This window comes from Haliotis cracherodii, unplaced genomic scaffold (assembly GCF_022045235.1).
Source record: "Haliotis cracherodii isolate W230 unplaced genomic scaffold, xgHalCrac1.p SCAF_17, whole genome shotgun sequence".
NCBI classification, from domain to species: domain Eukaryota; kingdom Metazoa; phylum Mollusca; class Gastropoda; order Lepetellida; family Haliotidae; genus Haliotis; species Haliotis cracherodii.
In genome coordinates, this window is record NW_027266272.1 from 12,335,899 (window position 1) to 12,363,536 (window position 27,638).

The following is a 27,638-nucleotide window of genomic DNA, read 5'->3' on the forward strand; positions in this document are numbered from 1 at the left end:
TGAGGGGAGAGGTTGGGGTGACGGGGTAGGTGTGGTGGTGGTGATAGTGGTTGTGGGTGTGTGGGGTGTGGTGTCTGAGGGGCCATAGTGTGTGGGGGGAGGGGGGGGAGGGTGACGGGGTAGGTGTGGTAGTGGTGATAGTGGGTGTGGGTGTGTGGGGTGGGGTGTGTGAGGGGCTGTGGTGTGTGTGTGTGTGGCGGGGTAGGTGTGGAGGTGGTGATAGTGGGTGTTGGTGTGGGGGTGGGGTGTGTGGGGGGCTGTGTTGTGTGTGTGTGTAGTGGGGTAGGTGTGGTGGTGGTGATAGTGGGTGTGGGTGTGTGGGGTGGGGTTGTGTGAGGGGCTCTGGCGTGTGTGTGTGTGTGTAGTGGGGTAGGTGTGGTGGTGGTGATAGTGGGTGTGGGTGTGTGGGGTGGGGTTGTGTGAGGGGCTCTGGCGTGTGTGTGTGTGTGTGGCGGGGTAGGTGTGGTGGTGGTGATAGTGGGTGTGGGTGTGTGGGGTGGGGTTGTGTGAGGGGCTCTGGCGTGTGTGTGTGTGTGTAGTGGGGTAGGTGTAGTGGTGGTGATAGTGGGTGTGGGTGTGTGGGGTGGGGTGTGTGGGGGGCTCTGGTGTGTGGGGGTGGGGTGGTTTAACGGGATTGGTGGTGGTGGTGATATAGTGTGTGTGTGTGGAGGGGGGTGGGGGTGAGGGGCGTTGGTGTTGGTGTTGGGTTAGCAATATTACACCAGCTCTATTAACACACATATTTGATACGTACTCCACAAATTAAACCGACAAGCTTATCGCTCTGTTTCCTCATAACAAATACAATGTCCTGGCTGCTTTCATATCAACATTGACAAAGTAAAGTAATTACTTGATAAAATCATTTATTGAAAACGAATACATTACCTTGTGACTTATTTTTTAATTACAAGTCAATAATGTTACAATGTGGATTGATTTCAACGCGCACCAATTTACACTATATTAATTAAACGGGACCAATTTAGTTAAATAAACGTCAGTTTGTCATCGATCACTGGGAGATTTTTTTGACAATAAATAAACATGACCACCATGGGCCAACAAGAGACAATACCCTGAATCGGAACTAGTCAATACGTCGCACAGAGACCACGTAACGCGGCATTCATTATTTAAAAGATGTATAGACGGTATCCTAGTTGCACTAAACGGTATCCTAGCTGCACTATCCCACCTTTTGCCGACTCGCAGTGCAGGGTTGTCTCCCTTTTTAGGATCCGCTTGTCATGGTTTCGAATCCCAGATTCGCCACGATTATGACTGATGGTTTATCAGCATCGTGTTTGTGAGGGTGTTGAGGGGATAAAGGTCAACGATGAGCTTCTTTTCGGACTCTATCGGCAATTACTGGAGTATTTTAGCGGATTTATATTCAGTATCAGTAAATAATCGAGTCTGGACAATCCAGTGATTGATATCGTGAGCAACGATCCACACAAGGGCACAATGACGTCAGGCTACCACGTCAGCGAGCCTGACCGACCGATCCATTTCGTCTCCGCTTATTATAACAGGTGAGTGAGTGAGTATAGTTTTACACCGCTTTTAGCAATATTCCAGCAATATCACGGCGCGGGACACCAGAAATTGATTCACACATTGTACCCATGTCGGAAATCGAACCCTGATCTTCGGCGTGACGAACGAACGCTTTAACCACTAGGCTACCCGACCGCCCCTTATATAACAGGTGAGGTGACATGGCGTTTAACGTCGCGTCCAATATCATTGCACTTGTACATCGACGTGCATGCACGTGAATTACAAACGCCGCTTTTAACATTATTCCAGTAATATCACGGCGTGTCAACTTAATGTAGGAGGAAAGCCCAAAATCATGCAGATCTCAGACGTTTACCACTTTGAAACCTGCGAGCACGGGTATGGTGCTGACAGACCTAGAAGCATATTAGGGGCGAACCGGGATTCGAACCACAATCATAGGTTTGGCGTGTCCAAGGGACGCAACTCAACTTCGGCGTCTGGGCCACCCATGCCCCCTTATGAATATGAATATACAGTAAACTACGGTTGTAACGAACTCACAGGTACCACTTATTTTAGTTCGTTATAACCGTAGTTCGTTATAACCATATATACAAATTATAAACAACAAATGGCCGGGACTTAAAAATAAGTTCGTTATATCAGTCAGTTCGTTATAAGCGTGTTCGTTATAACCGTAGCTTACTGTACTTGTATATAAGTGCATACGCTATATGCCATGGTTGAATGAAAGAGACGAATCTATGAATTAATACGCAAGTATAGAAATTCAGTACCTGCATCTTGATTAAGAAGACATTCACACAAGCCAGTTTACTTACAAACTTTATCCTCGGCGTGTGATAAATCGCCGTAGATAGGTTTCAAGTTCACAGCACCTTTGCACAGCAACTTGCTTTAAATCACAGTAATTATGAAGTCCTTGGTCCTTCGAGTATTCGCACAAGCAAGGAAACGTGAAGAGATTGTCTGTGTTTTTTATTTGAAGTCCAGACATTGAGACGTGAGTGTTAGCGCAACCCTCACCTAACTGGCGCTACAAATGTCAATCTCACAGTCGGTCTGATCTGATTGTGCGCTTAGTTTCCCAGGAGGTGTGCGCTGATTCAGAGTGTGAGTGAGCTAGCTGGGTTTAACGCCGCTTCGAAAAGTATTTCAATTATATCACGGCGTGTCAGCTTTATGATAGGATGGCTCATATTGACTCGGGGATAAAAACGTTTGGTGAAACCCGCGAGACTGCTGACAGATCATGTCATAACAATCATTAATTGGAGATTCAAACTCACGGATCCTGACATAACTAAGAGACGTAACTCTGCAGAGCGATGAATGAATGAATGAATGAATGAATGAATGAATGAATGAATGCGGCATGTTAGACGGCAAACTATATTCGGACAATATTGGGTAACAAGGCACTTTCAGTAATAACAGCGTTTATCAACTGTAAATTTACTGAAAGAAAATATGGGAAATATATTAAAAAAACATTTCTGTTGCATCCAAAACAGGAACTTAATAAAACACATTAAAGCATACGGTATCTTTATGACTATTTAGGAAGGTGGACATCTTCGTTGTGCAAGGGTAAAATTATGTAGCCTCGTTGTTAAATCACTGGCTCGATTTCCCACCTATGTTTACAATTGGCGAGTCCGGATTTGGTGACCCTGTCGTCAAGTTGGCTAGATAAAGAGGGGATGGCTAGATAAGGAGGGGTAAAATCACTCACTCACTGTTCATGTGAATGTCTTTTCTTCACGTGTTCCCTTTTTTCTTTTTCATGAGTTTATTGATTACAATAATGAATGAATCGATTCCGAAAAATGAAAAAGTACTGTTTCTGTTTTTAACCCGTCCCGGCGCACATACACCGGTCGTATATAGAAACACTCATGGGAAGAATAATAGACACAGACAACAGTATTGATATGTTCTTAAACTGTATCTCGTCAAACGGTATAATTTTGGTCGATTGTACAAATAGAAGATATGGATTTACAAACAGGTCAATAACAATTATACATTTCCTTTACGTAGTATAAAACGTGTACAGTCTCACGCTTCGAGGTAACGTTTAAATGTAAACATATCCCTTACTGTTTTATCGGTGTTATGTATCTCTTAACGGGTACTGAGGATTATCGCTTCGTCGTAATTGAGAAAAAAAGTGAAGCTTTTTTAATGCTTTTCTTCTTATAAAACACAAAACAGACATTCAGAGTATGTACGGTGTGTTTACATATGGCAATTAGGGGTGGTAGGGTAGCCTAGTGGTTTAAGCGTTCGCTCCTCACGTCGAAAGCCCGGGTTCGATTCCCCAGATGGGTACAATGTGTGAAGCCCATTTCTGGTGTACCCCCGCCGTAATATTGCTGTAATATTGCAAAAAGAATTTTAAAACCATACTCTCTCACTCCCGAAAGTTTTTATTACATTCTAACGTATGAAAAGACATATGTTGACCTCTGCACTTTGACATATACTTTATATATTTATTATAATTATGACAAATGACCATAACGTTATAACCTTTTCGTCCCGAGTAATGATTTAATTGGCACCTCATAAAGAACAGCACGTGAGCGCGCTTGGAAGGTTAAACAATAGCAAAACAACGTTTTGCACTAAATCAGGAACATTAACCCTGGTTTAGTAGTATTTATAGAACGTTTATCGAATTACGAGAATAACCTGCCAGATTGGCGGTCAAAGTAATGGATATTGGCATTGCAGAACATCTAGACGTGATAAGTCACCCTCTTCACTATCATATAACTCCGCGATGCCCATGTCAATCAGAGAGGTCGCGCGTGCTCTGATTTTAATGTTCGGCGTCTGGTGCTTCAAGACGTTTTGCGGACATATTTCGTCACATTACGGGGCTGCTAAACCAGTTAACGGTACATACATCTTAATGGCTTAAAACACAAAACTGCGGTTATAGCACTTTGAAAATAGCTTTGCTTTTGATTGAATAGTGCCAAACTACGTTCAATTGGTAGGGAGCACTTGTGAAATCATTCCTATTGTTTGAAATCTCGCAAAAGTCACGTTTTTGTGCAGTTATTTTCACTGAGGCCCAATAGAAATCGTTCCACAGTGGAAACTTTCCAGGTCAAGCGCAGCGGATATGGAATAGGAAGTGTCATTGCCTTTCATCATGCAAATACCCAATTTAATCTAGGTCAGCCTCGTTTTGGTGATTGATCATGGTGCATCATGGGAATTATTAGACGAACTAGCTTTTAGTGTGGATTATCGCTATAGTGTCACGTGACTAAGACTTAAGGCCGCGTTATTTGACGATGGATTAGTCGTAATTGGAACGCCATGAATAAACCATAACATGTATTATTCGCTTGTCTTTAGAATTCAAGAACCATTACCTGTAAAGTATTCAACAAACAGCCTCTATTAATTGTTATTTACCAGATCGTGGATTGTCTCAGTTAAAGGGAAGCAACAACTGGCGTTGACACTAGTACTTGTCTCAGGTGGTTGCTGTGGGCATAATGGGAAACTGTAAAGAATAAATGTCAAAACCGATGTGTCCACAATGGGATGGAAGAGCAAAATGCCAATCTCTTCCTCTACAGATCTCTCCACCTCTTCTGACCTATTGTTATCCTGAGTCCTCACCCTGTCCCTATCACCCCCACCCGCCATCACACACACACACACACACACACACACACACACACACACACACACACACACACACACACACACACACACACACACACACACACACACACACACACACACTATATGTCCTATGCTTGTATCCTGCCCCCTCCTATATACATCCTTGCTTGTATCCTGCCCCTCCTATATAGATCCTTGCTTGTATCCTGTCCCCTCTTATATAGATCCTTGCTTGTATCCTGCCCCTCCTATATAGATCCTTGCTTGTATCCTGCCCCTCCTATATAGATCCTTGCTTGTATCCTGCCCCTCTCCTCTATATACCCCTCCATTCTCCTTATACCCTCCATCCTGCCCCCTCCTATATAGATCCTTGCTTGTATCCTGTCTCCTCCTATAAAGATCCTTGCTTGTATCCTGTCCCCTCCTACAAAGATCCTTGCTTGTATCCTGCCCCTCCTATATAGATCCTTGCTTGTATCCTGTCCCCTCTTATATAGATCCTTGCTTGTATCCTGCCCCTCCTATATAGATCCTTGCTTGTATCCTGCCCCTCCTATATAGATCCTTGCTTGTATCCTGCCCCTCTCCTCTATATACCCCTCCATTCTCCTTATACCCTCCATCCTGCCCCCTCCTATATAGATCCTTGCTTGTATCCTGTCTCCTCCTATATAGATCCTTGCTTGTATCCTGTCTCCTCCTATAAAGATCCTTGCTTGTATCCTGTCTCCTCCTATAAAGATCCTTGCTTGTATCCTGTCCCCTCCTATAAAGATCCTTGCTTGTATCCTGCCCCCTCCTATATAGATCCTTGCTTGTATCCTGCCCCCCTCCTCTACATACCCCTCCTCTCTCCTTATACACCCCATCCTGTCCCCTCTTATATATATCCTTGCTTGTATCCTGCCCCCCTCCTATATAGATCCTTGCTTGTATCCTGCCCCCTCCTATATAGATCCTTGCTTGTATCCTGCCTCCCTCCTATATAGATCCTTGCTTGTATCCTGCCCCCCTCCTATAAAGATCCTTGCTGGTATCCTGCCCCCTCCTACATAGATCCTTGCTTGTATCCTGTCCCCCTCCTATATAGATCCTTGCTTGTATCCTGCCCCCTCCTATATAGATCCTTGCTTGTATCCTGCCCCTCCTATATAGATCCTTGCTTGTATCCTGCCCCCTCCTATATAGATCCTTGCTTGTATCCTGCCCCCCTCCTATAAAGATCCTTGCTTGTATCGTGCCCCCTCCTACATAGATCCTTGCTTGTATCCTGCCCCCTCCTATAAAGATCCTTGCTTGTATCCTGCCCCCTCCTATATAGATCCTTGCTTGTATCCTGCCCCTCCTATATAGATCCTTGCTTGTATCCTGCTCCCCTCCTCTACATACCCCTCCTCTCTCCTTATACACCCCATCCTGCCCCCTCCTATATAGATCCTTGCTCGTATCCTGCTTCCCTCCTCTACATACCCCTCCATTCTCCTTATACCCTCCATCCTGCCCCCTTCTATATAGATCCTTGCTTGTATCCTGTCTCCTCCTATAAAGATCCTTGCTTGTATCCTGTCCCCTCCTATAAAGATCCTTGCTTGTATCCTGCCCCCTCTTACATAGATCCTTGCTTGTATCCTGCCCCCTCCTACATAGATCCTTGCTTGTATCCTGCCCCCTCCTATATAGATCCTTGCTTGTATCCTGCCCCCTCCTATATAGATCCTTGCTTGTATCCTGCCCCCTCCTATAAAGATCCTTGCTTGTATCCTGCCCCCTCCTATATAGATCCTTGCTTGTATCCTGCCCCATCCTACATAGATCCTTGCTTGTATCCTGCCCCCTCCTATATAGATCCTTGCTTGTATCCTGCCCCCTCCTATATAGATCCTTGCTTGTATCCTGCCCCATCCTACATAGATCCTTGCTTGTATCCTGCCCCATCCTACATAGATCCTTGCTTGTATCCTGCCCCCTCCTATACAGATCCTTGCTTGTATCCTGCCCCCTCCTATACAGATCCTTGCTTGTATCCTGTCCCCTCCTATAAAGATCCTTGCTTGTATCCTGCCCCCTCCTACATAGATCCTTGCTTGTATCCTGCCCCCTCCTATATAGATCCTTGCTTGTATCCTGTCCCCTCCTATAAAGATCCTTGCTTGTATCCTGCCCCCTCCTACATAGATCCTTGCTTGTATCCTGCCCCCTCCTATACAGATCCTTGCTTGTATCCTGTCCCCTCCTATAAAGATCCTTGCTTGTATCCTGCCCCCTCCTATATAGATCCTTGCTTGTATCCTGCCCCCTCCTACATAGATCCTTGCTTGTATCCTGCCCCCTCCTACATAGATCCTTGCTTGTATCCTGCCCCCTCCTATATAGATCCTTGCTTGTATCCTGCCCCCTCCTATATAGATCCTTGCTTGTATCCTGTCCCCCTCCTACATAGATCCTTGCTTGTATCGTGCCCCCTCCTATATAGATCCTTGCTTGTATCCTGTCCCCTCCTATATAGATCCTTGCTTGTATCCTGCCCCCTCCTACATAGATCCTTGCTTGTATCCTGCCCCCTCCTATATAGATCCTTGCTTGTATCATGCCCCCTCCTATATAGATCCTTGCTTGTATCCTGTCCCCCTCCTATATAGATCCTTGCTTGTATCGTGCCCCCTCCTACATAGATCCTTGCTTGTATCCTGCCCCCTCCTACATAGATCCTTGCTTGTATCGTGCCCCTGGTGTCCCTATGGTATTACAGGAGTATTGCCAAAAGTGGCTTAAAACAACAGCCACTCACTTCTCTCATAACCCCTGCTTCCGCGCTGTCTTTGTGAATCTTTAACATCCCCATCCACTTCCATTAGTCTCCCACATACACATCACATATGCCTGTTATACAATTCCTCACATTTGACGATCACGTGTGTGTACGTTAGTAGACATTAGGTATGCAATAACCAGTGATGCGCGACGTTGCATAACGATTCCAATCAATGCGTGGTCCCTGGAGACAACGAGAATATGATAACAGTGGAAGACAGAAACGAGTTTCCTCAAACACCATCCGCAATCAATGGATGATGCGGTACTGACGAATCTACATATAAATGAATGCGTTGAAATATTAATTGAGTTTGGGAACGTGGTTTTGTTGCGAACGAATAATGAATAACATTTTGTACGTGGAAACTCGTCATGGCGACATTTTAAGAAAAAAAACTCTTAATGCAAGGGCCTTCATTTTATCGAATAATGATTATGCTCTCCAACGTCTTTTTATCAGTTATCACCGAAAAGGTTTTAGGCGGAGGTTGAATATTTTTAATGTCAGAATGAGCGATTCACGGAATGTTAAAATTAGTCAAATTTACCCTCACATTTTTACATGTGATATGAAATTATGTAGGACTCGATAGCCGTGGCGAGCTTCTTGAACCTATTCCAGTAGTCTTTATTCCAGTCACGTATTAAGAATCCGGAATCCGTGTGTATTTGTGAGATGAAATCTTCTCTTGTAGGTAATCGATAAGATCCACAAGACAGAATCACTATATTTATATAGATAGAAATATCTGCATTCCTGTACAGTATGAGAACAGTTAACACGTACCCTGGCTGTTTCTGGGGTACAGCAGATGGCACTTGTAGGCTTGTATATGGCGGACACAACCGGAGAAAAGGGGGGTGGGTAGAGACAGAGAGAGGCCAGAGATAGCGACAGACATAGACAGACATGGGATTGAGGCAAGAGAGAGTGAGTGATAGAGAGAGCGAGAGAGAGAGAGAGAGAGGAGACAGAGAGATAGAGAGAGGGGAAACAGAGAAAAGAGAGACACGCAGAGAGAGACAGAGAGAGGAGACAGAGGAAAGGATAGACAGACAGAAAGACAGAGAGATAGAGGAGACAGAGAGAGAGAGAGCGAGAGAGAGAGATGAGACAGAAAAAGAGAGGGAGAGAGAGACAGACAGAGAGATAGAGAGAGAGCGGGGAGACAGGGAAAAGAGAGAGTGAGACAGAAAGAGACAGGCAAAGAGAGAGAGAGAGAGAGAGAGAGAGAGAGAGAGAGAGAGAGAGAGAGAGAGAGAGTCATAAGACTTTCCCTTTCCCAACATTTATGAAGAGGTTTCCACCTCATTATCCAAGGAAATGTCAAATTGGCAAATGTTCCCAGTTCTTTCAGACTTTTTAATTCCCCCGAGGAACAACATATAACAACTGCCGTTCTGTTTATCTTTGAAATCGATTAATTTTTAAAATGCGAAAAAATAGCCTCTTATCGACATTTTCTGTCACCCGGACAGCGCGAACACTGCAATTGGCCGCAGGGTATTGCTTCACCTTGCAGGCACTTCTAGACGGGCGGTTATCGGTAAATAACACATGTACATTTAAACAGTTGCGTGATGAAAATGTCCTAGGAAAATATTCTTACGCGTTGCCGGAACGTAGCTGTCTACAACTACGTCGTTACCGAGGCGGTCACGACACACTGGCTCGGTTCAACGTTTGAGCTTTTCTTGTAAATGTTTTAAGCACGTTGATTGGAATAAGTTCTTGATAATAGATTGACTCGAGCGTCGTGACCTTTGCTATGCATGGAGTCACGTAACGGTAAATAAAAGTTACAATCGGATTAATTAACTTCAGCGTAAAATCTTTGTCTTCAAACTGCCTTGTTGTGAATACAGTGTTGGCATTCAGAGTGTTATTCTATTATTTGATAGCATTAATCGAATTAGATATTTCACTTCGTTGATGAGAGGGTTTTCATTAAATGTGTGACCCGTGAAGATTCCGGGGTAGAATAGGTCTTCAGCAACCCATGCTTGCCGTAAAAGGCGACTATGCTTGTAGTAGGCGACTAACGGGATCGGGTGGTCAGGCTCTCTGACTTGGTTGATGCATGTCATCGATCCCAATTGCGTGGATCGATGCTCATGATATTAATCACTGGGTTGTCTGGTCCAGACTCGATTATTTACAGACCGCCGTCATATAGCTGGAATATTACTGAGTGCGGCGTTAAACAACAAACAAACAACAAACAAAGATTAAATGTGTAGAGTGAGTGAGGGAGTTTGGTTCATGCCGCATTGAGACGTTGACGTTTTAATTACGTTTAGTACATACAGTAAACTACGGTTAAAACGAACACGCTTATAACGAACTGACCGATATAACGAACTTATTTTTTAGTCCCGGCCATTTGTTGCATATATGCTGTATATCCGCTTATAACGAACTAAAATTAGTGGTCCCTTTGAGTTCGTTATAACCGTAGTTTACTGTAGAGAGGTAGCCAGAGTCACAAACGTTGTGTTAATTTCAGAGCCTCGGGTTTTCATTTCGGATATACACTGCCGGGCAAAAGAGAGTATATACAATGGAATACCTGCTTCACTCTGTTCAGTACTGTACTGTGAAACTGTGACCCAATGTTCCTTGAAACGTCATGTGCACGTCACCTGTTGTGAGATACTCATTGATGTGACGCAGGTACTATCATACTGTAAACTTAAGGTCCAAAACACAACTATGATACCATATCAGTACATCGCCATCGAATGACCGTTTCTTGTTTCCTTCATTTTCAGCCACCATCAAACATGGCTGTATCATCATCATCATCATCATCATCATCATCATGTCACCTTGTCCCGCGTGTCCTGAATCATCCACGCCTATCTATCATACTTGCCTCGCGTCAGCGCTATTTCGATATCCGCCCTGATTCCTCTGGACATAAACTAGACCTAAACAGACCGTAAGCCTATCCTTCTTGGGGATCAATGTTGTAAATATATATATATGACATTGTAGAATGTCTTTGTTATGTTCGGCTACACTGTCGATGGGTCCTGATCGAGATGGGATGGCGTATTTTGCTAATTGAGATGTTGTTCGAGTATTGTTTGACAGGATGTTACAGAAGCGCCCGTGACTACATCTGTAGCAACTGTTGCAACTGAAGCAGATTGTGACAGTTGTAACAACAGTAGCAGACTAACTGAGAGGGTAATTGTGAATGTATGTTAGTGTAATTGTAAGTGCGTCTACTAGTGTAAGTGTGAGTGTGTCTGCTAGTGTAAGAGTGAGTGTGTCTGCTAGTGTAATTGTGAGTTTGTCTGCTAGTGTAGTTGTGAGTGTGTCTGATAGTGTTATTTTGAAAGGCTAGTGCATTAGTCTAAAATGTCATCTATGCACAGAAAAAATGTGTTCCCGCTGCACCTGTAGCGATAAATACGTTGACAGACATATCACCTGTCCATCTATCTGTAGGACGTCCATTGCAGTCGTCCATCCGTCATCACAGGCGCATATGCTGCTGACAGAACGAACAAGAGCAGAATTCAGTGTCCTTTCTCAAACCGAAGACACGTCAGAAATTACAAAGACGTCATACCGCCCCATCACCATAATGCATGGCGTGATCGTGTCAGAGTAAAGATTTACCATCTAGCTATAGGTCAGCGCGGCTCTTATTGCATTGTTTTGTCTAAATATACATACTGGTATTGCCTCGGTAGCTCGAATATCATCCACATTAGTTTCATCTCGAAGCTGATTACATTTGACGTCTTATAATAATGACGACATCTGGTAAGAGTTTCATCGAAAGTAAATGTCAAAAAGGACTGGACTGGAAATGGTGTATGGCTGAACGTAGGCGAGCATTGAACTGAGGTGCATATGCATCACCTGAAAGACATTGATTAAATATTAGCGCTGGAACATCATCCACAACGCCCACAGCCAGCTACCTCAGAGCCTGCTGCTGTTGCAGGTGACCGACCAGAAAGGCACATCTTATAACTTATTGGGGCATGGGGGGCTTCCCCTAGGCGTGCCAGGATGCTATCATCTTGCTGGTTCAAGTCCAAGATTTGCTAAGATTATGATAACTGGTTTGTCAGTGACGAATTCGAGCTCGTGAGTTTCTCCAAAGTTGAGGATGTCTGATATAAAAAGTCAACGCCAGAGAATAACCAGATTCAACCGCTTTCCTTTGCTGCTGCTGTTACTACTATTACTACTACTACTACTAGTACTACTGCTGCTGCTGCTTCTACTACTACTACTACTACTACTCGTGAAGCCCATTTCTTGTGTCCACCGCCGAGATATTTCTGGAATATTGCTAAAAGCGGCTTAAAACCATACCTACTCACTACCACTACTACTACTGCTGCTACTACTACTACTACTACTACTACTACTACTACTGCTGCTGCTGCTGCTACTACTACTTCTACTACTACTACTACTACTACTACTACTACTACTACTATAACTAATTGTGAAGTCCATTTCTGCTGTCCACCGCCGAGATATTGCTGGAATATTGTTAAATGCGGCTTAAAACCATACCTACTCACTACTACTACTGCTGCTGCTGCTGCTGCTGCTACTACTACTACTACTACTATGAATAATTGTGAAGTCCATTTCTGCTGTCCACCGCCGAGATATTGCTGGAATGTTGTTAAATGCGGCTTAAAACCATACCTACTCACTACTACTACTACTACTGCTGCTGCTGCTGCTGCTACTACTACTACTACTACTACTGCTGCTGCTGCTACTACTACTACTACTGCTGCTGCTGCTGTCATACGCTGAGTGAGGCTAACAACACAAACTGCTACTATTACTACTACAACCACTACCATCAACAACACTGGCGCTCATCGTACTACCGGCAGTATTCACACTTCACGGCTACCACAAACTTCGGCTACTACTGTTGCTGCTGCTCTATTACAACGTCGCCTACGGTGACTACCTTGCAACTGTCGAATACTTGTCGCTTATCAAGATGTTAATCACACTGGCCATGTAACACTATTAACCACCACTGACTTGTTATGTACAATAAAGAGCCCAACAACAATACCCTAGCCCACGAATAGGAAGTCATTAGATGCACATTGAATATAACACAGTCGGAGCATCGGCACTGATGATGAGTTTCTCATGTAAAATTAATGAAGAGAAATGACCCAAGTAAAGTTTCAAACGCAACACCCTCTCGAAATAGCCTGACGCTGGCGAATGAAGACCCCACGCTTGGAAACGCAAGAAACGCTGGCGGAAATTGATACACCAGCTTAAACCGTAATAATTGTTAATAAAATAGTTAAATAACCTTTAAAATATGAAACAATATGAGATGATTGATCACCCAGAGGTTGTACCGAAGTATCTGAACTCAGCGGTAGACCTTACGGACAAGCATCTCCGTGTTAGGGCCCACAATGAGTACATGTGCGGAGAACCAGCCCCACTATTTGCAGGACGTATCGTGGTGTGCGCCATCGATAGCCGCGTGGTTATTTCTGCAGGAGATCGATACTAAACTCCCACTCTTGTAGTGTCTCTCCCCTAGCCCAGTGCCACTGGACATGGTAATCTGCCAGGACGTTGTTGATAACCGCCATCAACTATGTTTCTGGTGCTTCTGACATTTATAACGGTAATTCCGATGCTATCCGAACGCCGTGACAATGCAAGGCAATAATGTATCGTGCTGGGCGTCCATGATAATGTCATGATGTAATTTTGAGAATTTCTTAAAAAGTAATAATTCTTTCCTTAACACAAATTGACGTTTGATTAACAGCTGATTGCGGTGATATCCGTTATGGGAGTACGCGGAGGACAGTAACTCGGAATATAGACAGGTTGATAGACACTGTTCCTTCGCTGGTTCGTACGGCGTGGCCTTTTCTTCTTTTTTTTCTAAACTTATTACGAGCTTCATAGATATAAATGTCGAAGTGTGTGTAACTGTCAAATGTGCCCGTAAAGAAAGTCATGTTTCTATATACCCATTGAAATACATTTTTTAAAGGGGTACACCTACTCAGTGTATACACGGCAGAGAGAGAGAGAGAGAGGAGAGAGAGAGAGAGAGAGAGAGAGAGAGAGAGAGAGAGAGAGAGAGAGAGAGGGGGTGAAATGGGGTTTAACGTCGCCTTCAAGGTTATTGCACTTATATAGCAAGTGTGCTTGCTGAGATACCATGCCGCAGTTTAACACGAATATCCCACTAAGACGCACTTAACTGGTTTAGCCCCTTACTGCCGAGCGCCAGGCAGGGGTAACAACAAGTACCAGTTTTTTAACGTCGTTTGGCATGACGCTTCCGAGGATCGAACCCCGAACTTCGGCTTTCGAGGCAGACTCTCTGCCACTGGACCACGGAGACGGTCGAGAGAGGAGGGAGAGAGAGAATACAATATTTCAAAATACGTAATAACAGCTACGACATATGTTCAAGCATATAATATCATAATGACATCTACTATACATACATGCGTAACAGATGGCGTATAATACACGTTCACATAACTTAAAGACTGTTTATACCTGGAAAATATAAACATATTTCAATATGATTTTAAAAAAACCCATGATTTTAATTTCCGACGGAATACATTTGTTTTTGTTTACAAAGTGACACGAATGTACTGAATGGATTATTTAATGACGTCATGACACTATGACTCCCCCTTAAAAAGCTATATTTTCTTTCTCTGTTTTCTACGCATCATATGACAAGAACACATAAACAAGTATTATCGACTATCGCGGGAAAACATACATAATTCTTACATCAGACATATGTTAAAACGAGGTCAATTTCATATGTTGTGTCCCTTGGGCACGCCAGAACCCTATGATTGTTCGAATCCCGGTTCGCCCCCGATTTTGTATCTTGGTTTGTCAGCACCATACCCGTAGCTCGTGGTTTTCACTAAAGTGGTAAACGTCTGAGACCTGCATCACTTCGGGGCTTTCCTTCCACGATTAAGCTGACACGCCGTGATATACTGGAAGACTGTTAAACGCGGCGTTAAAACCAACTCACTCACTCACTCACTCTAAAGATGCAGGAGGTGCAGGAGTTCGGATAGACTAAAATTTAATCTATGAAAACATTTCTTTAAAATAATTCAATTTAACTTTCAAAAGAACTTTTCCTCTTTTGCTGTTTTCATAATGAAACCAGACTTGATTTAGTTTGACCTAGACTTGCCAATTATGTAAAAATAAATAAATAAATATATATATATATAAACTTTCACATTCATGGCGCAGGACTAGAGTTCGGAGTATATCAAAATAAACGAGAGGTTCTTTTTTCCAAACTATATGTACTGCTTGTATATATCAGATAATATCTACCGTCTCCATATGCAATCCATCACCCGTGATAATGGCAGAATGTACTCATATATCGCAGCCATAGCGTGTTCCAAAAGCACACACGCACTAACGGTTATTAACTTCGACGTAGCGGCATATGAAAGAAAGGTTTAAGATCGGTTTTATCTCAATGTCCCTAACACATGGCTGGGACAAACATGCGAAACTATTCTCAGCATTGCCCCATTGGCCCCAAAAGGCTCCCATATGTAGCCGACATTATTGACATTATTGACATTATTGACAAGGTCAGCAAGTTGTTTGAAGGAGTACAGGGACATAACATTTCCAACATCGACACTTTACAACGAGGTCATAAATCAAATTGAAAAGTTATATTTTTTACACGGAATAATTGCATTTTATTTTCTCAGTACCAAATAGAATCTATAGATCGGGCCTTGTTTCATTTCTTTCTTCATTGGAAATCAAATCTGTAATATATGTCTTCAACACCGCTTTGTGTCGCGCGGCACTGCACAAATACAACGCCGGTGTAGCTTATACGATGTGTGCGTTGAACTGCCTCTTAAATTATACTTCATTCTTGTGTTGATCAGTAATGGCGCTTTTAGAAGATTGCATGTTACAAAAAACTCTTCCAGACTCACAGCAGTGGTGATAGATGAAGACGTACACGTTAAACAATACCGAGAAACGCTACAGTTTTAGAAATCGATTATATTTCTTAATCCTCAATTACAGTTTCGATTGATTGTCGAAGATTTATAACCTGTGTTCCATGTGAAAAACTCTTTCTCATTATTTTCATTTGTTTGTTCCACTTGTGACTTCACTCTTGGGAGTATCAAACATGGCCTCAAGAGCATCACACGAGTTCACGTTTCAAATGAAAATTCGATTTGGTTCCAAATTAAATTTCATCTCACTTGCGTATGCTTCTAAATTGGTATACTTGCAGTGTTTGTCGCTATTCAAACAGCGAGGCAGTAGCAAGGGTCGATGTTTGAAGCCTATGTTTGCTTCTTGTACGGGGAAATGGGCAATGATTAATTTCTCGATTTTGTGAATTGAGGTATGTTTCTTTAGAATATGTTTTTTTACAGTGACATGTTAGAATTGAATTTGTAGGAATGCGTGACAGTTTGTCATTGCATTGCATTATTTGATACATTTCTGTTATTGAATTAGGAAATGAAATAGTTTGTACGCACAAATGGAACAATTGCGATAACCCGCATATGATATCGGCTTTCGTGAAATATATTAACTAAGCGGCAAAAGAAAGTATAGGTTGTCACTTTTTAATTTTCCTAAAAACAGCGATAACTAGTGGAAAGTGGGTATTGGGAATATGACTGCCCAGGAGAGAGAGAGAGAGAGAGAGAGAGAGAGAGAGAGAGAGAGAGAGAGAGAGAGAGAGAGAGAGAGAGAGAGAGAGAGAGAGAGAGAGAGAGAGAGAGAGAGAGAGATTGGCATGGCCTAAATGGGTGCAACACATTCCAAATTGCCAGAAGGTTTGGTTGTACACCATTGACAGTAGGCAGGCTGATACAACGGTACAGGCAGACAGGGAGGACGCAGGAGAGGCCTATAACCGGACGATCCCGAGTGACAACACCACTGGAAGACGGTCAGATACGGCTAATTCACCTGCGAAACAGATTCGTAACGGCGACGGCGACGGCAGCAACAGCGTTTGGACATCTCATTAGCCAACGTACAGTACTACGACGACTTCGTGCCGCTGGAATCCGAGCGTATCGTCCTTAGGAATTGTACTGACTGCTCAACATCGACGCCTGAGATTGCGATGGGCGAGGCAGGTTCGAGGCTGGCTAGTGAGAAATTGGCGTCGAGTGCTTTTTACTGATGAAAGTCGGTTTAACTTGTTTCGAAATGACGGCAGAGAACGAGTTTAGCGACACAGAGGGGAACGTTTGGCTCCGGCGTGTATTCGAGAGGTCCATCCATTCGGCGGGGGAGGTGTCATGGTGTGGGGCGGTATTTGTGGAGATCAGACTGATTTGGTGATTATACAGGGAAACCCAAACGCTGTGCAGTACAGAGACCAAGTGTTGCAGCCAGTTGTGATTCCGTTCTTACAAAACCAACAGCAGGGGACATTGTTTCAACACGACAATACCAGGCCCCATACTGCAAGACTGACTCGGAACCAGCAGAACGTTGACGTTTTGCCCTGGCCTGCCCACTCACCCGATATGAATCCTATTGAACATCTGTGGGACCATCTTGACAGATAAGAGCACGCCACCAGCCTCCCGCCAACAGACAAGAATTGCAGCAGCCCCTGAGAGACGAGTGGCAACGGATTCCAGTCCACGTCATCCGACGACTGACGTCATCGATGAGGCGGCGTATCACAGCATGCATTGAGGCAGCTGGAGGTCATACACGCTATTGAAGGCAACTGTGTCGACAATGAACTTGTAGTGTGTCTGACAAAATTTCTTTCTGACTTTTGAAAATGTAATTTCTTACCCCACCAGTGTTTACCTTGAGCTTACATTACCTGTGATTGCACAATTTCATTTAAACTGTGGTTGATCAATCATTTGTTACCCCCCCCCCCCCCCCCCCCCTAGATTATGTTATAATTCGCAACAAAACCTCATCTGTTTTTTGTTTTTTTATCATGGAACTCGACCTATACTTTCTTTTGCCGCCCAGTTTATATGTCATTGTAAAACTCTATAAAATAGAATATTAAAAAACCCCAATGTCGACAATTAAAGTGGTGAGTTGTCCAGGGGGGTGATATGTTGGTTCACCTCATATAGGAGTCCGTTTACAGCAATTCTGTGTTTTCCATTCCGTAATATGATTTAAAGTACTTTTTTTATAAATTAATGTAACCCCCCCCCAAAAGTGTTTAGTCTTAATCATACATTGAAGCTGGTATGTGGTCATAATAATTCACGTTTTTTATGCCTATCGTAGAAAGGGACATTGGTGGCCTAGTCGTGCCGCAATTCGCTGTGCAGAGTTGCTTCCCTTATGCGTGCCAGAATCCGATGAGCCAGGGTTCGAATCACTGATTTACCCAGATTATGTTTCTTGGTTTGTTTCTTGGTGAAGCACGAAAACAGGGGTATGAAATACTGTCCAGGGCGGCGTAAAACACAACTCACTCACAGCCGTAGAAGAGCGCTCCATGTTCTATCTATGATGAAGATCTTCAACAGCTGGCATGAATATATACTATATCTATGCTTATACACATTTTATTCATTAACTAAAATAATTGATGCTATATATAACTGTATGTGAAATGTTAAACACAAATGGTGTTAACATTTTATTTAATGGGTTGCATGACATAAATCAATAACTCCGCAGCTCGAAGTCAATACATTCTTGGACAGGACATGCTAATGGATTGCGGTAGAAATAACGTCCCACGACTGCCCAGCTGTCGCATACCGATCTGAACGTGAAGGTCCATATACGCCAGATGCGACGTTAATGTAGTGTTTTCGATCGTTTTGAATAGGAAGGAAGTTTGTCTCGTCTGAAGTGCTCTACTGTCGCATCGGGGTTCTATTGTCTGAAGACCACGTACCTAGAACAGCTTGCTCCATATTTAACGACATGAATAGCTGCACTCACGATGGCATATGCGTCCTTTCCAAGTAGTGACCTTTAGGGTATTTCTGTAGCTGACATTTGTGGATCTGTTGAGCCATGCTACATTTAATGAAGATGCGTCCTTGGCTTATAGTAGAACGAAATCTGAGGTTTAACTAAATATAAATACGATTAGTTTAGGTAACGAACTTGAAATTATGACACATGAGAAAATAATTTTTAAAAATACATACAACTTTATGGACAACTTCCTGTTTATTGCATTTAACGAGTTTCCATGAAGATTCTTACATCGTTATTAAAACGCCTGCTTACTAAATGCAATGAGCCAGCGTTGGTTTCCGTAAAGTTGTATGCATTCTTACTTACTCACCAACTTCTGGGGCGGTCGGGTAGCCTAGTGGTTAAAGCGTTCGCTCGTCACGCCGAAGACCCGGGTTCGATTCCCGACATGGGCACAATGTGTGAAACCCATTTGTGGTGTCCCCCGCCGTGATATTGCTGGAATATTGCTAAAAGCGGCGTAGAACCACACTCACTTACCCACCAACTTCTAGCATGCCAAACAGTTAGAATAATTCCAGTTCCGATTCCAAACCAAGAATATGACCTTATGTAGCTGACGCTGTTGAGACACCCCCTCCACTCCACGCGCACCCATACATACAAACACACATACCTATGATAATTCAACACTAATTGATTTCCTAAATGGAATAATGTGCAGTAAGCACATACAGTAAACTACGGTTATAGCGAACACGCTTATAACAAACTGACGGATATAACGAACTTACTTTTTTGGTCCCGACTATTTGCTGTAGTTATGCTGTGTATATGCTTATAACGAACTACGGTTATAACGAACTAATATTAGCAGTCCCTTTAAGTTCGTTATAACCGTAGTTTACTGTATAACGTTGTCACTTTACTAATATCGCTAAAGACGATAAAACACCGATAGTCCTCACCTTGTTAGTCTGGAAAGTCCATAATCTGGACAATTCCTGTCGGGAAGGTTTGGATAAACTTACCGGGACTATTTCACGTACCATGTTTCCCAATCCTAACACTCGTTAATCCGAACGGTTTCACTGGGAAAGGTGCAGTCTGGATTACCGTTATTCACTCTAAAATCACAACGTATTGACTTCGTGCAGTAAAGCAAGTTTATTGGATAATAAGGGTCGTTGCTTGGAATCAAACAATACATTAACGTCACACTGACTGAACACAATAACATCTTGGTCATATACATTATTAACACATGCATGTTCCGGTCTGTGAACAACACTATTTCCCGCTTCGCGTTCATGTTTACGCACAAGGGATATCTAAACACATGCTCAATATACATTTGTCTGGTTACTTGTCAAAATAGCGAATTCAGTACTTTTGCGTTTTTGCTTAAAGGAGCAAATTTTACAACATGTCATGGAGTAAATAGATGTAAATTGGATGACAGCGCATCATTAGGATGTATATTGCCCGCAAACACATGGGGATTGAGAAATAACTTGTGAGAACATCTCTATACATGTACCTATATAAATATTGTGAAAAACAAATAGTTTCACTATTACGGGTGCTTTGTATTAGTGTATGTATTAGTGTATGTATGTATGTATGTATGTATGTATGTATGTATGTATGTATGTATGTATGTATGTATGCAGGTATGTATGAGTCATTTACTAATATACAGTGTCGTGCTCAAATCAGCTTTGAAAAGTATTTCAGTATAACATTGTGAAAAACAAATAGTTTCACTATTACGGGTGCGTGGTATAATTGTATGTATGTATGTATGCAGGTATGTATGAGTCATTTACTAATATACAGTGTCGTGCTCAAATCAGCTTTGAAAAGTATATCAGTATAATTGTGAAAAACAAATAGTCTCACTATTACGCATGTGTTTTACAATTATTGATATGCATGAGTCATTTAGTGACGTTCAGTGTAAGACTGAGTTACAAATAACAGAATGTATATTAGATTTTATTAAGAGGGTGGGTGAGTGTGTGAGTTGTTCAAGTTATATCACAGCGAGTCTGCTTGATGTGGGAGGAAAGCCCGAAGTGATGCAGGTCTGAGACGGTTACCACTTTGGTGAAACCCTGAAGAACGGGTATGGTGCTGACACACACAGGACCAGGTCACAGAGACAGGAAGTAATGATATATTCTAGTGTTGCAAAATGAATGTACATACATTACGTATACCGCGTGTCAATTGTCGGACACGTTCACTGAAGTTGCATGCATTGATAGAAACCCTCTATACAGATACCTGAAGTAAACTGTCTGATGTTGGTTAAAATGAAACAGACAAGAAATGGCTTATTTTACGGTGTTTTTTTTCTGAAGGGGTATCGAAGTTGTGTTCTGAACCTTACATTTGTAGTGTTTCGGCGACTGTCTAGTAAAATTTAAAATTTTAAAGTTTTTGGTCAACTCCATTTGTCAAGTGTATACTTTATTTAACCCAGCAGTTTTTGTATAAAAAATACTAAAAATCATTCGGATATGTTTCAATGAATATAACACGATTTCGAATTTCATCTTGCGCGTTGAAAGTTATCCGAACACCCATCCTCTCCCACCTATATCCACTGTGCCGTGTCCTGTTTTTAAAAGCTCCTGGGTGAGGAACGAAGGTTGTGTAACATATATATCTTCCCATAGGGAATGAGGCGTGCCACTACACAGTGTTATATGGATGAATCTGTGCACTAAAGGATTAAAGCATCGGAGAAAGTCAAGCATGGCTCGCGGTACGTTGTCGCATGACATCATGGCTTAGCATATCAATTTGTGGCATGACACTGACCATGAAGGCTTAGCCGTGCTCACATTTACCGTTGTATAACGGTATTGTATGAGTCAAGGGCATAAGGACTATACAGCATCTGTACATGCAGAGCATGATCGGTGGTATCACGTTATTCTGACATATGTTTAATGATTGATAACTTGATATCAAACATCTGGAAAGGAACCATTAAACACTGTCGTTTATGTCATGGTCTTGGCATATGTTTGGGGTGAGACTGGCTATTGATATGGTATGAAATCAGCGATGAGTCATGGTACTTGGTAAGGCTTTCAAATTTGGATTGTTTTGAAGAAGATACCTCAGCGCTCACCTTATTCAACATTGTTAATACCAGAATGAAACTACCCACGTCGTGTGAAACCACGCCCTATTCCCCATCATATATGTAATATTAAGATCATATACAAGGCATTGTTCCTATTGATAGGGCTGCGTGACACTGCTTAGTAGTAGTTGTAGTAGTAGTAGTAGTAGTAGTAGTAGTAGTAGTAGTAGTAGTAGTAGTAGTAGTAGTAGCAGCAGTAGTAGTAGTAGCAGCAGAAGTAGTAATAGACGACTTAGCAGTTGCACGTGTAGTAGGAGAAGCAGTAGAAGGATTAACAATCTTATTAGAACAATAGCAGAGGCAGCAGTATTAGTAGTTGCAGTGGTGGTGGTAGTAGTAGTAGCTGTAGTAAAAGTAGTAGTAGTTGTTGAAGCAGCAGCTGTATTGGTAATATTATAAGTAGTAGCAGTAGTAAACGTAGAAGTAAAAGTAATGATAGTGTTATTATCATTATTATTATTGTTATTAGTATTAGTAGTAGAACTAGTAGTAGCAGTTGTGTGGGTAGTAGTAGTAGTGGTCGTAGAAGTAGTAGTAGTAGTAGTAGAGGTAATAATAATAATAATAGTTATTATTATTATTCGTAGTAGTAGTAGTAGTAGTAGTAGTAGTAGTAGTACTAGTAGTAGTAGTAGTAATATTTAAAGTAGTGAAGAAGTCGTCGTATTTTAATACATTATACTAAGATTGAAACTGAAATATATGAAATACAATGATACTGGCTTTGTCCTGTATTGCCATGCCAAGGACTGCACTTTAGCCTGCACTGGAATGCACATGCACACATTTGCACACTCTGATATGCATCGGTATTTTCCCGATGCTCGTTAAATATTAATGTATTTTATGTCCCTGATTGAAGCATGTTGAAATAATATTCCTGTCTTAATAAATTCTTTGTTCCATGTCACAACGAACTGTGTAATTGTAGATCTGAAGTGGATATCGATATGCATGTTAAATATCCACTGACGGTACCGCAGGTGCTTTGCCTATGTGGCAAGCCGATTAAAAACACACACCGTTTGTGGGATTGCATGTGATGGTCCTTACCGAACCGTTATTCAAAGAGGCACTAAACGAATCTGGTACGGAGGAACTGCATCACTCTAAACAAGATAAGCGATTGATTGATGGTAACAGATACAGGGCATCAGAATTTCTCCAAAACAGACTTTGAGTCAGTCTGGAAGAGAATTGTGTAACAACATGGTGTGGACATGGTTCACAAATATGTTGAGCAATAGTCTTCATGGTCTGTTTGATGTTGTCCAGAGAGCTATCGACCTTCCTTTGGTCTTGCATGGATTATGTTTGTTTTTAATAAGTCATGCTTCGTAGAATAATAATCAACACTGCCTGTTCCTTGGTCTGTTCCTGAGACGAGGAAGGGATTATCAGAGCGAAAAGGACTCTTTTGTACTTGTGTAAATTAGATTGTCAGGGTGTAATGCGGTTGTCATTTTGTGTTGTGTGGTCGAGAGAAATCCATAAGTACGTTCGTGGAACAAGTCAACATTAGGCGTAAATAACCGGCCTTTTCAGCTGTGCCGTGCGTCCCCCTGGGAGCTATAAATGTTGGTACTACAACAACAGAGTTCGACTGGACTGAAACAGCTTGAGTTTCCTAGCAGACGACAGGGAATTTATCGTCTGCTCTCAGTGAAGCAGACGAACGGAGTGCAACATGGCTCTGATAGGCAGAAATCAATGGCATGATGGTACTTGAGACTGACAATGTTATAGAACTGCCACTGGGGTGGATGTGGGGTAGAAAAAACGTAGTACTCACTATTTTCTGGTTAAGGTTTTCCAGTTCTTTCTCGGTAACCTTGCGTTTTTGTTGTTCCCGTTGTTGGCGCTTATATTCGTTGTATTTTGAAAACAGATACATCCCCGGTGTCGCTAAAGCACTGAAAGGCTTCAGCAACGGAGAATGGCTAGGCCGACCATGCGGCATCTTTTCGCAATGCTGCGAAGATGTACGTCGCTTCCAAAAGTGAACCATTATTCCCCGATTTTGGCTTTTCAAGTCATTTGCCGGAATCAATCCTTGACGCAAGATCGTGTGTTGCTCACCAGCCGCAAGACCGTACTCCCGTCTGATTGGATGATATTCTCCGTCTGGAAGAATCCATGTCATTGATTGGCTGAGTGTGGCACATGCTGGTCATTCATCAGCTGGATGCATATTTTATACTCACAACGGAGGGGCTTCTCTGTGTGGGACGATGGCCGGGGCCGTCACATGGGGTAACAGGGACAACAACAGCCCCTGTGGGCCATGTCGCCAAAACACTAATGTCAGTCATGTCATACGCCGCATTCCTAGACACAGTTGCACGTATCGTGATGGGACTTTACTGCTGACTCGATCGATATCGGCAGTGTGGAGAAAATAATATGACTGTACGCACTCTCGTTACAAAAGATGCGTTGCTAATTCCTTTCACAACTACACTTAGCACCAGTACGCGGTATGCTTCTCGCGGAGTTATCAAGTCTATTTTACAATTAAGTCTGTTAGCGACGCTGTTTAATTTAACAAGACTCGATGGCATTGTCGCCAGGGAGATTCATGTGCAAGCACCTGCTGACGATGGATCGCTTCACTGGGCAGTGTTTGTTTGATGATATAATCAAGCACATATCTCTAATGTGATGCGATTGTTGTGTACGTTGTCTGATTGTTTGCTTATATAATGAAGCGGTTAGGCTGGGTCTGTACAGACGGTTGGATAGATGACTGAGGCATGTGGATTTGTAGCTGAGGCTGTTTACACTGGTAAAAAGTCAGCCGGTTAAAGCACTCATCGGATCACGGAGACAGTGCAGCTATTGTAACGTGACAGGTTTTGTTTGTTTGTTGTTTAACACCGCATACAGCGATATTCCATTTACAACGGAGCTCTGTGAATAGTCGAGTCTGGACCAGACAGACCAGTGATTGATATATCGTGGGCATCAGTCAACTCAACTGGGATACGATGACATGCATCAATCACGTCAGCGAGCCTGACCACCCGATCCCGTTAGTCTCATCTTATGACAAGCATGGGTTGCTGAAGACAAATTCGAACCCGGATCTTCACGGGGCATTGTGACAGGTGATGTAAGAGGATGATAATGATGATGATGATGATAAGCGTGGAAGCATGTATCCGAGGTGGACGGGTATAAATGGGTATCGAGAATTGGAAGGGTATTGCAAAAGTTCATGGCTATGGCTGAGACTGAAGGGGATGACAGACGAAAGGTATGGCCTGGATTGGACGTTATGCGGGTTGAAGGTTATGACGTACAGTGAGTGAGTATGGTTTTACGCCGCTTTTGGCAATATTCCGGCAATATCACGGCGTGGGACACCAGAAATGGGCTTTATGACGTACAGGGACAGCCTATAGCATGTATTGGACGGTATGACAGATGAAAGAGTATGACAGAGGTTGAACGATATGACATAGGTATATGTACCGAAGGGTATGACCGGTTGAGGTGAAGTGAAATGGGGTTTAACGTCGCGTCCAAGATTATTGCACTTATAGCGACGTGCATGTACGTGTGTGTGTGTGTGTGGCTGCTTGTACTAGTCCGGACTGATGCCGATTTATAGTGCCAGCTCACTAAGATACCATGCCGCAGTTTAACATGAATACCCCACTTAGACTCTTATCTCAGAGAATAGGATAGACAAAACATTACAGAACGTCGACCCCAGACAACAACCAGTCTCGTCTGTCCGCCGAAACAGATTCAATTTGGTGCAAAAGGCAAAATAGCGGTGAAAATGAAATGACTGGATCACTGACAATCAGTGATGACACCAGGTGTTCGCGAAATTCAATGTTTTCCAGACACACGTTAAATCCCCGAATATAGCCGTAATGAAACGTACAAATATTAAAATGTGGAAATTCATCTGCATCAACTGCGTCCTGAAACCAAACCCTTCCAAGCCTTTCTAAAAAAACATTGACCCGTGAAGATCCGGGATAGAATAGGTCTTCAGCAACCCATGCTTGCGGTAAAAGGCGACTAACGAGATCGGGTGGTCAGACTCTCTGACTTGGTTGATGCATGTCAGCGTATCCAAATTGCGTGGATCGATTCTCATGATGTCAATCACTGGATTGTCTGGTCCAGACTCGATTATTTACAGACCGCCGTAATATAACTGGAGTATTGCTGAGTGTGGCGTTAAACAAAAAAGAAAGAAAATCTAAAAGCCATTTCTTGTTCCTTATAACACTGAATAAAAAATAATTTTCTCTCGTCGGACACCCTGTGTGCCCTGAAAAAAATGGGTTACAAGAAAAGATAAATCCTCGGGCCCTCCTTCCAGGGGCAAATATTGTACGTCTTAAAGCTGTAATTTGGAGCTACCGGAACTCACGTCATGGTCACGCGAACTTAGAATTAATGGAAGTGAAAATATCAAAAAACATGTTTTCAAGCAAAACGACTACCACCGGGAGAATATCCTTGACTCGGTGAATTGTGTACGCGTGTGGTAGCGAGCACTCCATTCAAACATGCCTATACTTAAACATGTAAGCGGGTTTTGAGAAAAGATGTGGTTATCCAAAACTGTGAAAGTAATGTGGAAATTCCAAATTATCGATCGTCATTTTAACTCCTTGACAAAGCTCAGCACATCGGTTGTATAAGGTCACGGTGACATCACGTGACAATAGTGATGCCGTTAGAATATGAGTAAGCGAAAAGACCTGTTCTTCAAATACCACATTCATCCAGATTATGATAAACTAGTTTCTTTGCTAGGCAACCGTGATCGTTAGGATAATCTGAGAGTCTGTATAACTCCCAATTTTTATAGACTCCCTGGTATATCCACATGGTAAACGTCTTTGACCCGCGCCTTTTCCACTTTGAGCTCACGGACCGTGATATGAGCGAAATACTGTTTAACATAAAACCCATTAACTTAAGTTGTGACCCGTGAGTAGAGTTACTGTAGATCTTCAGCAATACATGCTTCCCGTAAAGGGCGACAATGTTTGTTGTAAGAGGCTCGCTGACTTGGTTGATGCATGTCATCGATCCCAGTTGCGTGGATCGATGAACATGATGTCTATCACTGGATTGTGTGGTCCAGACTCGATTATTTACAAAGCGCCGTCATGTAGCTGGAATATTGCTGAGTGCGGCGTTAAACAACAAATAAACAAACAAACAAAACAGACGTTGTACTCCTTTGTTTTCATTTAGTTGTGTAAAGTGATGGTTGGGAAATCGGAATAAACAATAATAATAAATTCGCCAAAAATAACCATTTCTTAAAATATTAAACGCCAAGGCCAGGGAATAACCAATCTCGATTATCCGCCGAAATAGATTCCACTGGGCGTAAAATAACGGTGAAAATTGTATGACTGGATCACTGAAGATAAGTAATGACACCAGGTGTTCGTGAAAAAAGGGAGACAATCAACAGGCCATACATATAGTGATCCGATAGAAAATAGGGGATGACGTTAACATACCGAAGAGTTCTGCATA

General features: G+C 42.6%; 1 protein-coding gene across 1 annotated transcript in view; it reads right to left on the minus strand.

The window, feature by feature from the left end:
- Window positions 1–24,143, minus strand: part of LOC139464901 (uncharacterized) — a 69,289-nt gene extending 45,146 nt beyond the window's left edge. The window contains exon 1 of the mRNA XM_071246480.1: window positions 23,911–24,143. Within this exon, the coding sequence (XP_071102581.1) occupies window positions 23,911–24,126 (216 nt within the window). The 5' untranslated portion in view covers window positions 24,127–24,143. The remainder of the gene's footprint in view (window positions 1–23,910) is intronic.
- Window positions 24,144–27,638: the final 3,495 nt, after the last annotated feature.